Below are 17,653 nucleotides of genomic sequence, written 5' to 3'. Positions count from 1 at the left end.
CAGAACATAGAGAAAAGGAAATGAAGAAAGGGAAGAAGGAGAGTTACATGCCACTTGGCTGGCACCAAGGTTGCCTGAATGGCTGCTTTGGGAAAAATCATCTTGCTTATTAACAAGATATTTACAAACAACTCTGCCCTGTAATTGGACTTGATTGCTTTTCTTCAGGGGATTTTTTTTTTTTAAGCGATCAGTTTTTACTTCAATTTAGTTCAACAAAGAGTGTCACATTTGGAGAAATGCTAATGGCCATAACTGACCTGGAAGTGGGCAAAACTCAGTCAGGATAATTCAGCATGGTTTAAAGATTATCTTAAAGTGAAGGTGGTTTAATCCTCAGAATCCTGTGCTTAGCTAGATGAATCAAACTACTGGGTCTTTTGAATTTTCCCTTCATATGCTCAATTTTCTTAAAAGCTGCAGAACATACAGTGGACCCCAGACCACCAGCATCACCTGAGAACTTAGAAACACAGTCTCCAGTCCCATCCAGACCTTCTGAATCTGAAGTTCTGGGCTGGGGCCCAGGAATCTGCATTTTCACAAGCCTTCCAGATAATCGATGTATGCTCAAATTCGCGCTTTTCCAGTGGCTCAGCAAGAACCTGCCTCTAAAGCAGGAGACACAATAGACTCGGGTTCAGTCCCTGGGTTGGAAAGATCCCCTGGAGAAGGAAATGGCATCCACTCCAGTATTTTTGCCTGGGAAATCCCATGGACAGAGGAGCCTGGCAGGATACAGTCCATGGAGTCACAAAGAGTCGGACACAACTGAGCACACATACATGCATGCTCAAATTTAAGAACTGCTGTTATAAAGGGCTTTGGGACAGAGTATAGGAATAACTAACATCATTTCTTTTTGCTGTTTTACCACTTGTTATTTTACATGCAATGCTAGCTCAGCCCTGTCCCTGAGAGCCCAGGTGAACTTCGGGCTCCTAGGAAATAGTCAATCTCTGCCTCTCTTGGTGTTGACATATGCAGCTTCTCATTGCTGTTGAATTTTTCAGTAAGCATCTTGCCTCCTAAATGAATTAGAGTTGTCTGAGGCAAGTATGTTCACAATAAACATAGCCCAGTGCTGTGCATACCACATGTTCAATATTTATATTTGAATAATTTGATTAATTAATATTGAATAATATTATTTTTAATTATTAATAATTATATTTTAATCATATACATTAATTTCCCAAATGTATGAACACTTACATCCTTCTTCCTTGGATCAAGTCTTTAAGCTTGGCCATGTGTCGTGCTGACCAGCTCCTTCTTCTCTCTCAGTTTCCTTACAGATTCCAGAGAATGGGTTCAGTGCCTGGAACCCGCACACGTAGTGGAATGGAACATCATCTTATTTTCTATTCTCATAGCTCTCAGTGGACTTCAAGTGATTGTCTGCCTCATCAGAGTGGTCATTCAGCTGTCCAAGACTCTCTGTGGAACCTATTCAGTCATCATCCAGGTAACAGACCCCCACTGGCACCTGTACCTCCTCCTCTACCTCTGCTGTCCAGGATGCAATGTGTCTTGCTGGAAGACTTTTTGGAATTGCATCGTTTTCCTTCCATTCCTATTGCCCTCATCTTTACTCAGCCTCTAATATCTCAATTTTTTCTTATATTCCAGTGTGTCTCTTGGCTTGTCTAAATGGACTGAACCAAAGGAATAATTGTAAAATCATCTTCTGTGTTCTGTGGTGAAAACAACACAAATGTTTTGAATGAGCAACATTTCTATGTAGAAATAACTCAAAGCTCAAAGAAATCTGACCATTCATTAAGAATGTCCCTGTTCATAAAATTGTCGAAGGCTCACAACCTAATCCCAGTGAAGAAATTTCTCTTTTGAATGCTGCTACATTCAGCTATTCATAATAATCTTTCTTTATTATGGAGTTATTAGTGAGTGGTTTTGAAGAAGGGAAATATGTCTTTATCCTATTGAATTGACAGTACTTCTGTTTCATCTGCTAAAATATTAATGTTAATTTAGTTACTGTTGAAACTGCTAAAACTATTCAGCAAGTTCAGACTAAGGAGAAATCAAGAATGAGACAACTTGCATCTTGTTTAACAACATATAATGGTTAATACCTTTTCTAGTAATTTCAAATAGATATTTTCCTGTTCTATCACATTTAGAATGCAAACTATAAGTTTAAGTTGCTACCTGGATTATGGATCATTAATCAAGTCAAGTTTACTCACTTTGTTTTTCTTTATTTTTTATAGCCTGGAATCATTTGAATAAGGGCAAGAATGTTTTTCTTCATCAAGATATGGCCATCGACCTTTGTCTTCTGAATGGACTTGAGGGTCATATTCAAATGATGTCTTTTCCCCCTCCAGATGGTGTTTGCTGTCCTCACTGGAATGCTGTCCTTCCTTTTAAAATTTTTTTCAAAGCTATATGTGTCAGGATCTTCAGAAATGTTCATACCTTTTTGATCAAATAAAATCAAATAAATCCAACTTTAATAAACTTCACTCTGAAAATAAATAAGAATACAAGATAAAACTTTATGCAAACACATATATTTGAACATTATTTAATATTCTGGAAAATTAGAAATACCCAGAAAATTGAACTTTATGGAAAGGATTAAATAAAGCATGGTACATTCTTTGTAATATGATATAAAAGGATGTTTTAAAGATAATGACTACTGGGGCCTTCCCTGGTGGCCCAGTGGTTAAGACTCCAAGCTCCCAGTGCAGGGGGCAAGGGTTTGATGCCTGGTTGGGGAACTAGGATCCCACATGTTGCACAGAGCAGCCAAAAAATAATAATAATAAATAAAGATTATGAGTTGTAGTAGTGAAAAAGCAGGTTACAAATTTATATTTGCAGTATAAGCATAACTATCTAAAACAAACAAAACCAAACAATCAAAATATAGGATAAGAACTAAATCTAGCTGGATTTACACAAAAATGTCAGCTGTGGTTGATTTGGGTCACAGGTGACCCTTCCTACTCTTCTATATTTTTCATGTTTTTTTTAAATTACTTTTTACTATTCAAATACTTTTAAAAAAACATATTTTTACTGTAAAAATTTTGCTATTTTTCCAAACTTTGAAGGAATATGCTTTTCCAAATGTTTTCCAACCCTGACTGTCTGTAAACATCACAGAATAACACTTCAGTCAATGTTCAGTGGGGAAAATAGTGAGATAGATTAGCCAAGAAAAAGAGTTGTATATAAACTTATACAATCTAACTGAGCCCTTGGCCTTATTTTCTCACTCCTGGTGGTGACTATGGTGGGCTACAAGAGGTAGACTTGAAATAAATGAGCAGTTGAGGACACGCTCAGTGGTTTAGAGAAAGTGACGACTGACTAGTTGATACTTGTGTCATGGGAAGTTACCACTACTGTATTTAATTATTTTTTAAGTTTTTAAAAAACTTATGAGCTTTCTACCTATACTTGCTATAACCTCCTGGAGGACAGCAGTCATGTCTTATATTTTCCCATTATCCATAGGGCCTAGCACAAAGTGGGCATAAGAGATACTTGACGTTGCACAGTCATGCCAGGCTCTTCTGCTCTCTGTGGATGCTCCCCTGAGTATCTGTCTCCATCCTAGGCCCACTGGGCCTTAACACTTCTGTCACTTCCCCATTGCCTTTCTCTATTGACACTGTCAATGTTGCTCTACCAGCACCTACTCTATGCCAAAGCTGTGCAATAGTAACCAGCAGTCTGGAGAATGGCTCTTTCCTTGGTGCCTGTTCAACCTCTTGTTCATTGTTCAGTCACCTAGTCATGTCTGACTCTTTGAGACACCATGGAAATAGCTATAGCTCAACCTATAGCTTCTTTTAAAGAAGCTGCCCTGTCCACAGCCTTTGCTGAAGCTAGTGAGCATCCTAAAGCAAGCCATGTTGGATAACCACATGATCCCCATATCTGGGACCTAACTAACAGAACTGGGACCAGCACCCAAGTCACAGGCAACCTATTGTTACTCTAGTGGTGGATGATTTAGACTAAAGGCAAACACTGTCTGCCGGGGTCCAGCCCCGGTGAATCCAGGGTAATTCAAAATGTGAACGGCATAGGCAAGGAGAAATTTCTTTATTTATTAATATAGAAATAGAAGATTAGATTAGGAAGAAATAGTATAGTAGGAAATTTAGGTGGAGAAAAAGATGCTAAATAACTTGGTTTATGGGGAAAACCAATAAAACCTCGAGACAAGAGGTTTGCACCATCAACGTTAGGCCACCGGCGCCCACTTGAATATCGAAGGGTGCCCGCCTTAGGCTCCCTTTTGCATGGGTCTTAGAAGCCAGGGCAAGTAAGTAGACGTGGTGAGCCTCCCCGCTCCAGATGGGAATTCAGCCGAAAAAGGGGAGAAAAGAACGACATGGGGAAGCCCAGCATCGGTGCAAGACTCTAAAAACTCCACTTTCAAAATCAGCTTATATACCCCAAGTTGTACATAAAGAAATAGTGGAATATGCAGAGTTATGCGGGGGGTAGCAGTCCTGACCCTCATTGAGACCAGGCTTTCTTTTTGCATACCCTCCCGTATACAAAAGGTCTCAGGTGGTTTACATTATCTTCTGGCCAAGAGGCCTGTTAACATTTTTATGGCTCTCTTCCTGGATAATTATCTATCAACCAGAAAACTCCTTTTCCTTAGAAGTGTTCTTTCTTTACTCTGCATCACCCTCAAAGTACTAAATAAAGTTACATTCCTGTAGAACAAAGGTGCAGTGGGTTATAACAAAGAAAGTACTTAACTCAAAGATCTAATGTTGCTAATACCAGGTCTACTACCTGTTTTTCTATATATCAACTATCTCTACAAATAAAAGGTATGAAAATTTGGCAGCAAGTATTGGCTCAATAAATGAAACCTTTAATCAGTCCTATTCTAATGATTTTGACTCCTCAGAAGCCCCTACATGCCTAGGATGTTTTAAGCTTCCTGTGCCTCTGCAGTCTGGAGGCCTCAAACAATCACATGCGCAGTTGTACGAGTCCTGCAGGCAGGCTAGAAAGTCATCAGAGGGATTTTTGGATTGAAACACCCTTTCAAATGCAGAAGACTAAAGCTCTGAGTTGACTTTTTCCAGAGTGTGTCAGAAGAGTGGAAAAGCAGAGTACAAAGGCCGGCAGACTTTGGTTTTTGGGGGTACATGCTCAGGAAATACCGGGGGGAACCCTGAGATCTGACTCGCCTTGCCCATCAGATCTCTGCCACATGACCTTGTCACAGGCGGGATTCCTCACGCTGGCTCCCGGCATCTGTCCAGATGAGATTGGTGGTTATTCTTCCTTGAAAATTTGAATTGCAAAACCAAAAATGAAGCAATGCAGACAATGCCATCAGGAAAATAATTAAAGATGAGGAAGGAAGCCAACATCAGAGAGTTTCTCTGATTACTTTATCATGCCCACAAGCTCATCATATCCAGCAGTCTCGTTTTTCAGGTCTCTGAAAGACTCCTCTTATAAGTGAACTTCTAGCAGGTCAGCACCACCAGTTTTGTCATTAAGACTCTCTCAGTCATGTTTAGATTCAGTATGGTACCACACATGGAGTGGACCATGAATCTGTTAGGTAGGTAGAACAGGGAAAAGGAGTCCAAAATGGCGATGGCTACAAACAAGGAAGGGAAAAGCCCACGAAAATGAAACAAAAGAAGGTCCGAGGACCGGAGTGAGGACCTCAGGTAAAACAAACAACACTCCTGGCTGGCCCAATTTACATAGGACAGGCCCAGGGAGGGATAAACATATAAATAGAGGAGCCAGAGCTACCTTTCTCTCTCTCCCGTGCACTGGGGCACTCTTCTCCTCGTGTCTTTAGATCGACGTGCCCTCACGCCTCAAAGATGGATTTTCCTGCTATCTTCTAAATAAAATAGAGCTGTAACACTGAGCTGTAACACTGATTTGCCTAAGAGCTATAACACGGTCCATTTGAGACCTGAGAGCTATAACACGGTCTATCCAAGACCTGAGAGCTGTGACTCACCGAGGGGCCTTTAATGTCCGTCACTCCAAATCTTTGTTGAGGAACATACACTCGCGTGACAAATTGATGTCAGCTGAATGACTTCCCAATATTCCCAATTCTTTAACTACAAGAGAGAAGAAAGAAAGTAGAAAGTGTTAGTTGCTCAGTCATGTCCAACCCTTTGTGACCCATGGACTGTAGCCCACCAGGTTCCTCTGTCCACGGGATTTTCCAGGCAAGAATACTGGAGTGGATTGCCATTTCCTCCTCTAGGAGATCTTCCTAACCCAGGGATCAAACCCACTTCTCCTGTGTCTCCTGCATTGCAGGCAGATTCTTTACCCACTGAGCCATCAGGTAATCCACAAGAAGGGCACAGTCAGTACAGTATATCTATCAGTAAATCCAATATTAACCAGCCATCCAAATTTTTTTATATTTAAAGAGTATATGCTAGGAATTCCCTAGTGGTCCAGTGACTAGGTCTCCACAGTTTCACTGCCTAGCCCGAGTTCAACCCCTGGTCAGAGAACTAAGATCCCACAAGCCAGGCAGTATGGCCAAAAATGAGTTTATGCTGATGATGTGATTTTAAGTAAAACATCTGTATACAAATCTTTCTATGCAGTTTGAACCCAAATTTTCAAATCACCATGTAACTACATGTGGACATGTACAAACATTCAGACACACAAAAAAAATACTTAAATGTTAATGAGTAATAATTATCACCTAATGACAACTATGAGCTGTATTTCTTTTCTTCATATTGGTCATTACTTGAAGAATTAGAAAAAAAATAAATGTCATTTAAAAAACAAGTATCCTCTAATCCTTTCTGAAAAATCCATTTGAGGACCTTAAAATAGGAAAGAACTGGACATGAAACTGTGTATGATAACCTTTTCCTTACACTTTTAAGAAGGGACCTATTTCATTTTTTAAGTCTCAGAGAAGTTGAGTATCGCCAATTAATCCTAATGGAGAATGATTTCTATTTTGTCCATTTACGCTCTTATATTTATTATCTCCCTCTTATTTTCCTTGGTTCTTTCTCATTGTACTTTCTCTGACTTAAATTGAAAGCCTAGTTTATTAATTTTTTATTTTTCTTCTTTTTTTAAGCATGTAAGCATGTAAGTGGTCCCAAGACTTCCCTGATGATCCAGTGGTTAGGAATTCACCTGCCAAAGCAGAGGAAATGGATTCAATCCTTGGTCTAGGAAGATTCTGTGAGGCAACTAAGCCCATGCGCCACAACTATTGAGCCTGTGTGCTACAACTACTGAAGCCCACATGCTTCAGAGCCCATGGTCTGCAACAAGAGAGGCCACTGCAGGGAAAAACCTGCATACCGCAACTAGAGAGTAAGCTCTACTCGCCACAACTAGAGAAACCCTGTGTACAGTAACAAAGACCCAGCACAGTCAAAAACAAGTTAAAAAAATATATATAGTGGTCTCCTCTTATCTGCAGGAGATACACTCCAAGGCTCCCACTGGATGCCTGACACCATGGGTAATACTGAACCCTATACAGCCTACCTTTTTTTCCTATGCTTATAAACCTATGATAGATTAATTTACAAACTACATACAGTAAAAAAAATAATAATAACAGCAATACCTAATAATAAAGTAGAACAATTATAACAACATATTGTAATAAATTGGAAAAGACTCTGATGCTGGGAGGGATTGGGGGCAGGAGGAAAAGGGGACGACAGAGGATGAGATGGCTGGATGGCATCACCGACTCGATGGATGTGAGTTTGAGTGAACTCCGAGAGATGGTGATGGACAGGGAGACCTGGTGTGCTGCGATTCATGGGGTCACAAAGAGTCAGACACGACTGAGCAACTGAACTGAACTGAACTGACGGTAATAAAAGTTTGTGAATGTGATCTCTCTCAAAATAGCTTACTGTACTGTACTTACCTTTCTGCTGCTGCTGCTTATGAGAAAATAAAATGACCACGTGATGCGATAAGGTGAATGATGAAGGGATTGTGACATAGAGTTAGGCTGCTATTGATCTTCTGAAGGCGGATCATCTGTTTCCAGTTATCTGGATCATTGAGCCATGATAATATCAATAATGATCAGATATGGGGAGTGGATGATGTCAATGGTTGGGGATCTCGAGCAGGACAGAGTAGGACCACATAAGATTTCATCACACTGATCAGAAGGCATGCAATTTAAAGCATATTTAATTAAATTTTTGAATTTTCCATTTAATATTTTCAGACCTCAGTTGAAAATGCAGAAGGTGAAACCATGGGCAAGGGTGGGACTAGTTTATTCGTTTTTATTTAAGTACTACTTTGGCTGCATCTCACAAGCTTTGAAATGTCTTTAACTTGTTATTAAGTTATAAATATATTCTAATTTTCTTTATAATTTCTTTCTCAAGCTATGAATGTGCTTTAAAATTCCCAAATATATGAGTTTTTATTATTTTTTGAGATTTCCGCTTTAAATGTATTTTGATTATAGAATGTGGCATATATGATTCTGATACTATGAACATTTTAAGGCTTGTTTTCTGGCTGAAATTTATAAGTGTTCTATGTCCTTAAATATTTTGTCTTCTTCAAACACTGGGTATAGGATTCTATAAGTGTCCATCAGGTAAGCTGCTAATTTTGTTGTTCGTGTCTTCAATATCTTTCCTTTTGTTTTCTTGATCTAGAGTTTCTATGAGGATTAAATGAGTATATGTGTGTGTCTGTGTGTGTGTGTGTGTGTCTGGGTGTAGTAACTATCTATTATATATATATATATGTTTATATTATATAACATATAAGATGTATTTATATACATATATATATATAATGGTGTCTGATACATGGATAAGATTTATAAGTGGCCCAAACATCATGGTTTGGAGATGTACTCTGGAGTCAGATTGCTCAGATTCAGATCTGGGCTCTGCCTTATTTGATGGGTGACCCTGGTCAAGTTTACTTTACCTCTCTATGTGTCAGGTTCTGAATCTGTAAAACAGGAATAATAGAGTTGTTGCAAAGACTGAGTTAGTACATATAAAGCTCTTAGACTTAAACCTGATGGTGACTTAAACCTGAATCCAAGTGCAGTTAGAGAAGATTTGAAATGGCTGGACTTGGAAATGCCACAAATACAGCAGAAAGGACAGAGAGTAGAAGGAAGTCACGTTACAGAGTCATAGGAACCGCACAGGGTGCAGGGTTTGGGGAGAGAATGCAGGTAAAGGTAAGAGAAGGCATTTCTAGGCTAGACAGAGTGCAGGAGAGATCAGCTTTTCTCGCCCGCTCTGAGACTGTGAACATAATAGCCATCATACTCAGATTCCTAAAACCCCAGCCTCTGGCCAATACACTTCCATCTCACTGAAAAACTGTAAGTTTAGTTCAGTTGCTCACTGATGTCTGACTCTTTGTGACCCCAGGGACTGCAGTATGCCAAGTCTTCCCTGTCCATCACCAACTCTCAGAGCTTGCTCGAACTCATATCCATCAAGTTGGCAATGCCATCCAACCATCTCATCCTCTGTCGTCCCCTTCTTCTCCTGCCTGCAATCTTTCCCAGCATCAGCATCTTTTCCAATGAGTCAATTCTCATCAGGTGGCCAAAGTTTTGGAGTTTCAGCTTCAGCATGAGTCTGTCCAGTGAATATTCAGGACTGATTTCCTTTAGGATGGACTTGTTGGATCTCCTCGCAGTCCAAGGGACTCTCAAGAGTTTTCTCCAACACCACAGTTCAAAAGCATCGATTCTTTGGTGTTCAGCTTTCTTTATGGTCCAACTCTCACATCCAAACATGTGATAACTTATGGTAAACGATGTCAGATTTGTGATCTCTGAAGAAGATTTAGCTTAGGGACCAGGGACCAGGCTTGATCACTCAAGAGTTTTGTGTAGTAGTTTTATTAAAGTGAAAAGGGGGCAGAGAAAACTTCTGACACAGACATCAGAAGGGGGATGGAGAGTGCCCTTCTGCTGGTCTTTAGCCAGATGTTTTATATCTGTTAGAAAGCTATTAATTAGATAAGAGAGACACCTCAAGGCTGATGGAGTTTCACTAGGCCCTTCTCCCACAATTTGCACATTTGAGATAGGATGACATGAGGTTTGTCATCCCCCAACCATAAAACAATTGATATGAATACTGGTTTGTTAGCTATTATCAGACCAAGGTTTGAGAAAAGTTAAGTTCTGGTGGAACTAGGTGTCATCATGGTTCCACAGAACCATGAATTTTAAGAGAAATACAGAAAACATAGAATTTTAAGAGACACTTGCAGCCTATTTCCTCCATTTGGAGACCCTTGGCCTTCCTGCCTGTTACCCCTTCACGTGACTACTAGAAAAACCATAGCTTTAACTAGACAGAATTTTGTTGGCAAAGTAATGTCTCTGCTTTTTAATATGATGTCTAGATTTGTCATAGCTTTTCTTCCAGGGAACAAGCATCTTTTAATTTCATGGCTGCAGTCACCATCTGCAGTGATTTTGGAGCTCAAGAAAATTAAGTCTGTCACTGTTTCCACTGTTTCCCCATCTATTTGCCATGAGTGATGGGACCAGATGCCATGATCTCAGTTTTCCAAATGTTGAGTTTTATACCAACTTTTTCACTCTCCTCTTTCACTTTCATCAAGAGGCTCTTTAGTTCTTTGCTTTCTGTCATAAGGGTGGTGTCATCTGTGTACCTGAGGTTATTGATATTTCTCCTGGCAACCTTGATTCCAGCTTGTGCTTCATCAGCCCGACATTTTGCATGATATACTCTGCATATAAGTTAAATAAGCAGGGTGACAATATACAACTTTGACCTACTCCTTTCCCGATTTGGAACCAGTTGTTCCATGTCCAGTTCTAACTGTTGCTTCTTGACCTGTATACAGATTCCTCTGGAGGCAGGTAAGGTGGTTTGGTATTCCCATCTCTTGAATAAATTTCCACAGTTTGTTGTGATCTACACAGTCATTGTCACCCTGCTTATTTAACTTGTATGCAGAGTACATCATAAGAAACACTGGACTGGAAGAAACACAAGCTGGAATCAAGATTGCCGGGAGAAATATCAATAACCTCAGATATGCAGATGACACCACCCTTATGGCAGAAAGTGAGGAGGAACTAAAAAGCCTCTTGATGAAAGTAACAGAGGAAAACGAAAAAGTTGGCTTAAAGCTCAACATTCAGAAAACGAAGATCATGGCATCCGGTCCCATTGCTGCATGGGAAATAGATGTGGAAACAGTGTCAGACTTTATTTTTTTGGGCTCCAAAATCACTGCAAATGGTGACTGCAGCCATGAAATTAAAAGACACTTACTCCTTGGAAGAAAAGTTATGACCAACCTAGATAGCATATTCAAAAGCAGAGAGATTACTTTGGCGACTAAGGTCCGTCTAGTCAAGGCTATGGTTTTTCCTGTGGTCATGTATGGATGTGAGAGTTGGACTCTGAAGAAGGCTGAGCACCAAAGAATTGATGGTTTTGAACTGTGGTGTTGGAGAAGACTCTTGAGAGTCCCTTGGACTGCAAGGAGATCCAACCAGTCCATTCTGAAGGAGATTAACCCTGGGATTTCTTTGGAAGGAATGATGCTAAAGCTGAAACTCCAGTACTTTGGCCACCTCATGCGAAGAGTTGACTCATTGGAAAAGACTCTGATGCTTGGAGGGATTGGGGGCAGGAGGAAAAGGGGACGACCGAGGATGAGATGGCTGGATGGCATCACGGACTCAATGGATGTGAGTCTGAGTGAACTCCGGGAGATGGTGATGGACAGGGAAGCCTGGCGTGCTGCAATTCACGGGGTCGCAAAGTGTCGGACATGACTGAGTGACTGAACTGAGCTGAACTGAACACAGTCAAAGGCTTTGTGGTAGTCAATAAAGTAGAAGTAGATGTTTTACTGGAATTCTCTTGCTTTTTCTATGTCCAACAAATGTTGGCAATTTGATCTCTGGTTCCTCTGCCTTTTTAAAATCCAACTTGAACATCTGGAAGGTCATGGTTCACACACTGTTGAAGCCTGGCTTGGAGAATTTTGAGCATTACTTTGCTAGCATGTGAGATGAGTACAATTGTGTGGTAGTCTGAACATTCTTGGCATTGCCTTTCTTTGGGATTGGAATGAAAACTGACCTTTTCCACTCCTGTGGTCACTGCTGAATTTTCCAAATTTGCTGGCATATTGAGTGCAGCACTTTCAGAGCATCGTCTTTTAGGAAATGAAATAGCTCAACTGGAATTCCATCACCTCCACTAGCTTTGTTTCTAGTGATGCTTCCTAAGGCCCACTTGACTTTGCATCCCAGGATGGCTAACTCTAGGTGAGTGATCATACCATCGTGGTTATCTGGATCATGAAGATGTTTTTTGTGCAGTTCTTCTGTGTATTCTTGCCACCTCTTCTTAATATCTTCTTCTTCTTAGGTCCATATCATTTCTTTCCTTTATTGTGCCCATCTTTGCATGAAGTGTTCCCTTGGTAGCTCTAATTTTCTTGAAGAGATCTCTAGTCTTTCCCATTCTATTGTTTTCCTCTATTTCTTTGCATTGATCACTGAGGAAGCCTTTCTTATCCATCCTTGCTATTCTTTGGAACTCTGAATTCAAATGGATATGTCTTTCCTTTGCTCCTTTGCCTTTAGCTTCTCTTCTATCTGTAAGCCCTCCTCAGACAACCATTTTGCATTTTTGCATTTCTTTTTCTTGGGGATGTTCTTGATCACTGCCTCCTGTATGATGTCACCAACCTCCATCCATAGTTCTTCAGGCACTCTGTCTATCAGCTCTAATGCCTTGAATCTATTTGACACTTCCACTCTATAGTCATAAGGGATTTGATTTAGGTCATACCTAAATGGTCTAGTGGCAAAGAATATAATCAATCTAATTTTTGTATTGACCATCTGGTGATGTCCACGTGTAGAGGACATCTACAAGATGGCAGAGTAGAAGGACGTGTGCACCTCTTCTCCTGCAAGAACTCCAAAATTACAACTCACTGCTGAAAAACCATCCACAGGAGAATGTTGGATCCCACCAAGAAAAGATATCTTATGGTAAGAGGGGTGAAATTGTGTTTAGAATCAAACCCCATACCCACCAGAGACACTCGGAGGGCTCACAGAAAACCTTGTGCACACCAGGAGACCCCACAGAGACTGAGCCAGACTTGCCTTTGAGTGTTTGAGTGTCAGCAGGGGCCTGCCACAGGGGCAGGGGCTCTGGGTGCAGCATAAGTCCTCTTGGAGGAGGTCAGCATTAACCCCACCATAGAGCTTCCAGAACTTACACAGGGCTGGGGAAACAGACTCTCGGAGGGCACAAACAAAACCTTGTGCATATCAGGACCCAGGAGAAAGGATCAGTGACCCCACAAAAGACTGACCCAGACTTGCCTGTGAGTGTCCACGAGTCTCCGGCAGAGGCATGGGTTGGCTGTGGCCTGCTGCAGGGTCAGAGGCAACTGAGTGCGACAGTGCATAAACAGGACATTTTGAAGGAGGTTGCCAGTGTCTTCGTTCAGTTCAGTTCAGTTCAGTCGCTCAGTCTTGTCCAACTGAGCCCATGAACCACAGCATGCCAGGCCTCCCTGTCCATCACCAAATCCCGGAGTTCACACAAACCCATGTCCATCGAGTCAGTGATGCCATCCAGCCATCTCATCCTCTGTCATCCCCTTTTCCTCCTGCCCTCAATCTTTTCCAACATCAGGGTCTTTTCAAGTGAGTCAGCTCTTCACATCATGTGGCCAAAGGATTGGAGTTTCAGCTTCAACATCAGTCTTTCCAATGAACACCCAGGACTGATCTCCTTTAGGATGGACTGGTTGGATCTCCTTGCAGTCCAAGGGACTCTCAAAAGTCTTCTCCAACACCACAGTTCAAAAGCATCAATTCTTTGGTGCTCAGCTTTCTTTATAGTCCAACTCTCACATCTATACATGACTACTGGAAAACCTTGACTAGACAGACCTTTGTTGGCAAAGTACTGTCTCTGCTTTTTAATATGCTGTCTAGGTTGGTCATAACTTTCCTTCCAAGGAGTAAGTGTCTTTTAATTTCATGGCTGCAGTCACCATCTGCAGTGATTTTGGAGCCCAGAAAAATAAAGTCTGACACTGTTTCCCCATCTATTTGCCATGAAGTGATGGGACCGGATGTTATGATCTTAGTTTTCTGAATGTTGAGCTTTAAGCCAACTTTTTCACTCTCCTCTTTCACTTTCATCAAGAGGCTTTTTAGCTCCTCTTCACTTTCTGCCATAAGGGTGATTGTCTTCATTACCTCCACCATAGTTTGGTCTCAGGGCAAAAAACAGGGAGGGAACACAGCCCCACCCATCAACAGAAAATTGGATTAAAGATTTACTGAGAATGACTCCTGGTTCCATCACTTCATGGGAAATAGATGGGGAAACAGTGGAAACAGTGTCAGGCTTTATTTTGGGGGGCTCCAAAATCACTGCAGATGGTGACTGCAGCCATGAAATTAAAAGACACTTACTCCTTGGAAGAAAAGTTATGACCAACCTAGACAGCGTATTCAAAAGCAGAGAGATTACTTTGGCGACTAAGGTCCGTCTAGTCAAGGCTATGGTTTTTCCTGTGGTCATGTATGGATGTGAGAGTTGGACTGTGAAGAAGGCTGAGTGCCAAAGAATTGATGGTTTTGAACTGTGGTGTTGGAGAAGACTCTTGAGAGTCCCTTGGACTGCCAGGAGATCCAACCAGTCCATTCTGAAGGAGATTAACCCTGGGATTTCTTTGGAAGGAATGATGCTAAAGCTGAAACTCCAGTACTTTGGCCACCTCATGCGAAGAGTTGACTCATTGGAAAAGACTCTGATGCTGGGAGGGATTGGGGGCAGGAGGAAAAGGGGACGACAGAGGATGAGATGGCTGGATGGCATCACTGACTCAATGGACATGAATCTGAGTGAACTCTGGGAGTTAGTAATGGACAGGGAGGCCTGGCATGCTGCAATTCATGGGGTCACAAAGAGTCGGACACGACTGAACGACTGAACTGAACTGAACTGAATTGAGAATGGCCCCACTCATCAGAACAAGACCCAGTTTCCCTGGCAGTCAGTCTCTCCTATCAAGAAGCTTCCATAAGCCTCTTTTCCTTATCAGAGGGCAGACAGAAGACAACCACAATCACAGAAAACTTATCAAACTGATCACATGGACCACAACCTTGTCTAACTCAATGACACTATGAGCCATGCTGCGTAGGGCCATCTAAGATGGACAGGTCATGGTGGAGAGTTCTGACAAAATGTGGTCCATTGGAGAAGGGAATGGCAAACCACTTCAGTATTCTTGCCTTGAGAACCCCATGAACAGTATGAAAAGGCGAAAAGATATAATACTGAAAGATGAATTCCCCATGTCAATAGGTGCCCAATATGCTACTGGAGAAGAGTGGAGAAATAACTCCAGAAAGAATGAAGAGATGGAGCCAAAGAAAAATAACGCTTAGTTGCAGATGTGATGGTGATGGAAGTTAGGTCCAATGCTGTAAAAAACAATATTGCATAGGAACCAGGAATGTTAGGTCCGTGAATCAAGGCAAGTTGGAAGTGGTCGTACAGGAGATGGCAAGAGTGAGCATCGACATTTTAGGAATCAGTAAACTAAAATGGACTGGAATGGGTGAATTTAACTTAGACAACCATTATATCTACTACTGTGGGCAAGAATCCCTTAGAAGAAATGGAGTAGCTGTCATAGGCAACAAAGGAGTCTGAAATGCAGTACTTGGATGCAATCTCAAAAGCAACAGAATGATCTCTGTTTGTTTCCAAGGCAAACCATTCAATATCACAGTAATCCAAGCCTATGCCCCAACCAGTAACACTGAAGAAGCTGAAGTTAAATGGTTCTATGAAGACCTACAAGACCTTCTAGAACTAACACCCAAAAAAGATGTCCTTGTCATTATAGGGGACTGGAATGCAAAAGCAGGAAGTCAAGAGATACCTGGAGTAACAGGCAAATTTGGCCTTGGAGTAAAAAATGAAGCAGGGCAAAGGCTAACAGAGTTTTGCCAAGAGAACACATGGTCATAGCAAATACCTTCTTCCAACAACACAAGAATAACTATAAGGAGTAGAAGCAATTCAACTTTAGTATGATGAAAACACACTACTTATATTCAGCAAGACTCCAGCCAGTTCTGCTTCCTGCTTTGTGAGATTAAAATGGAAATTAAGGACAAGATTCCAGTCTTGGCAGGAAACCTAAGCAAAGTCAAGCTTGAGGGTGTGTAATGGGGCAGGTGGGGAGGTTTTGCAAACCTGGCCACCCAAGTAAGAGCCAACCTATGCCTGACTCAAGGAACATAAGCAATTCAAAATAAAAGATTTTTCTGGGTTAATATGAAAACACACACATGCATACAAGTGCACACATGCACACACACATCTAATTTCATGCCTGCCTAATATTACATTAGATTTACAATAAAGAAGTTTTTTTTTTTTTTAAGACATAAGCCAACAAATATGGGGAAATTATGGGAGGAGACAACAGCAATAAAATTTTGGAAGCTATGAAGCATACTGATGAGATGTAACTGAAAAAAACAACTCAAAAAACATGAAAATCCCAAACTGTCACTGGGGAAACTGAGAAAACCTGACTTATATCTTGAAATATTCAAAATACTCCCAGGTGGATAGCACCAGATTCCTCTGGAACTGGAAATAGAAGAAGACCTCTAAAACAAGAAGATTTGGGTGCATCCCTATGTCCCCTCTGCTCCCCAAGCCACTGGGAAGGGGCAGACATCTGAAAGTATCTTCTCTGGAAATGGTCAAACAGAGGGTCTCTGAACTGGAGAACCAGGTTCACCCAAGATAGGGCTACTACACCAAAACCAGAGATTAAGGGACTGGTAGATCCTTAGTGATGACTATGAAGGCACACCCATCTTCAAGCCCTCTCATCCCACTAAGATCTCACAACAGCAGCCATTATTGTACTTTCCAAGCTGGAGTCTCTTTCCCAGGAGTCTGGCCAGTACAAGAGGAAAATATAGATACTTACTGTGATAGACTGAATAAGTGAAAAGTGCAAGTGTTAGTCATTCAGTCATGTCCAGTTCTTTGCCACTCCTTGCACTGTAGCCCACCGAGCTCTTCTGTCCATGGGATTCTCCATGCAAGAATGCTGGAGTGGATAGCCATTCCCTTCTCCAGGGGATCTTCCCAACCCAGGGATAGAGCTCAGGTCTCGTGCAATCTAGGCAGATTCTTTACTGTCTGAGCCACCAGGGAAGCCTGATAGGCTGAATAATACCCCCACCTCTGCAAGTGTCCACCTCCTAATCATTATGCTTGTGAATATGGCCATTTTGGGCTTCCCTGGTGGCTCAGGCAGTAAAAAATCTGTCTGCAGGATACCTGGGTTCAATACCTGGGTTGAGAAGATCCTCTGAAAGCGGGCATGGAAACCCACTCCAGTACTCTTGCCTGGAGAATCCCCATGGACAGAGGAGCCTGGTTGGCTACAGTCCATGGGGGTCCCAAAGAGTTGCATGCATTTGAATATGTTACCTTGAAATGGACTTTGTGGATGTGATCAAATTAAGAACATTAAAATGGGGAGATTATCCTGGATTATGCAGATGTGTCCAATGTAGCCACAAGGGAGG

The 17,653-nt window shown here is 41.4% G+C and overlaps 1 protein-coding gene across 6 annotated transcripts in view; it reads left to right on the top strand.

Annotated features, from left to right (window-relative positions):
* The window catches only part of TM4SF18 (transmembrane 4 L six family member 18), a 23,889-nt gene extending 21,253 nt beyond the window's left edge, over nt 1–2,636 (top strand). For 2 of the 6 annotated variants that reach the window (XR_005719879.1, XM_040234565.1), the window contains 2 exons: nt 1,288–1,468; nt 2,238–2,636. Coding sequence is in view for 4 of the 6 variants with exons in the window: in XM_040234565.1 (XP_040090499.1) it covers nt 1,288–1,468; nt 2,238–2,461 (405 nt within the window). In the remaining 2 variants the exon portion in view is untranslated. The remainder of the gene's footprint in view (nt 1–1,287; nt 1,469–2,237) is intronic. The other 4 variants (XR_005719880.1, XM_040234572.1, XM_040234559.1 and 1 more) reach the window with 2 other exon arrangements.
* The last annotated feature ends 15,017 nt before the right edge of the window (nt 2,637–17,653 follow it).

Source organism: Oryx dammah, unplaced genomic scaffold (assembly GCF_014754425.2).
Source record: "Oryx dammah isolate SB20612 unplaced genomic scaffold, SCBI_Odam_1.1 HiC_scaffold_2, whole genome shotgun sequence".
NCBI classification, from domain to species: domain Eukaryota; kingdom Metazoa; phylum Chordata; class Mammalia; order Artiodactyla; family Bovidae; genus Oryx; species Oryx dammah.
Note: the sequence above shows the minus strand (reverse complement) of the source record. Positions and strands in the feature narration are given on the sequence as shown.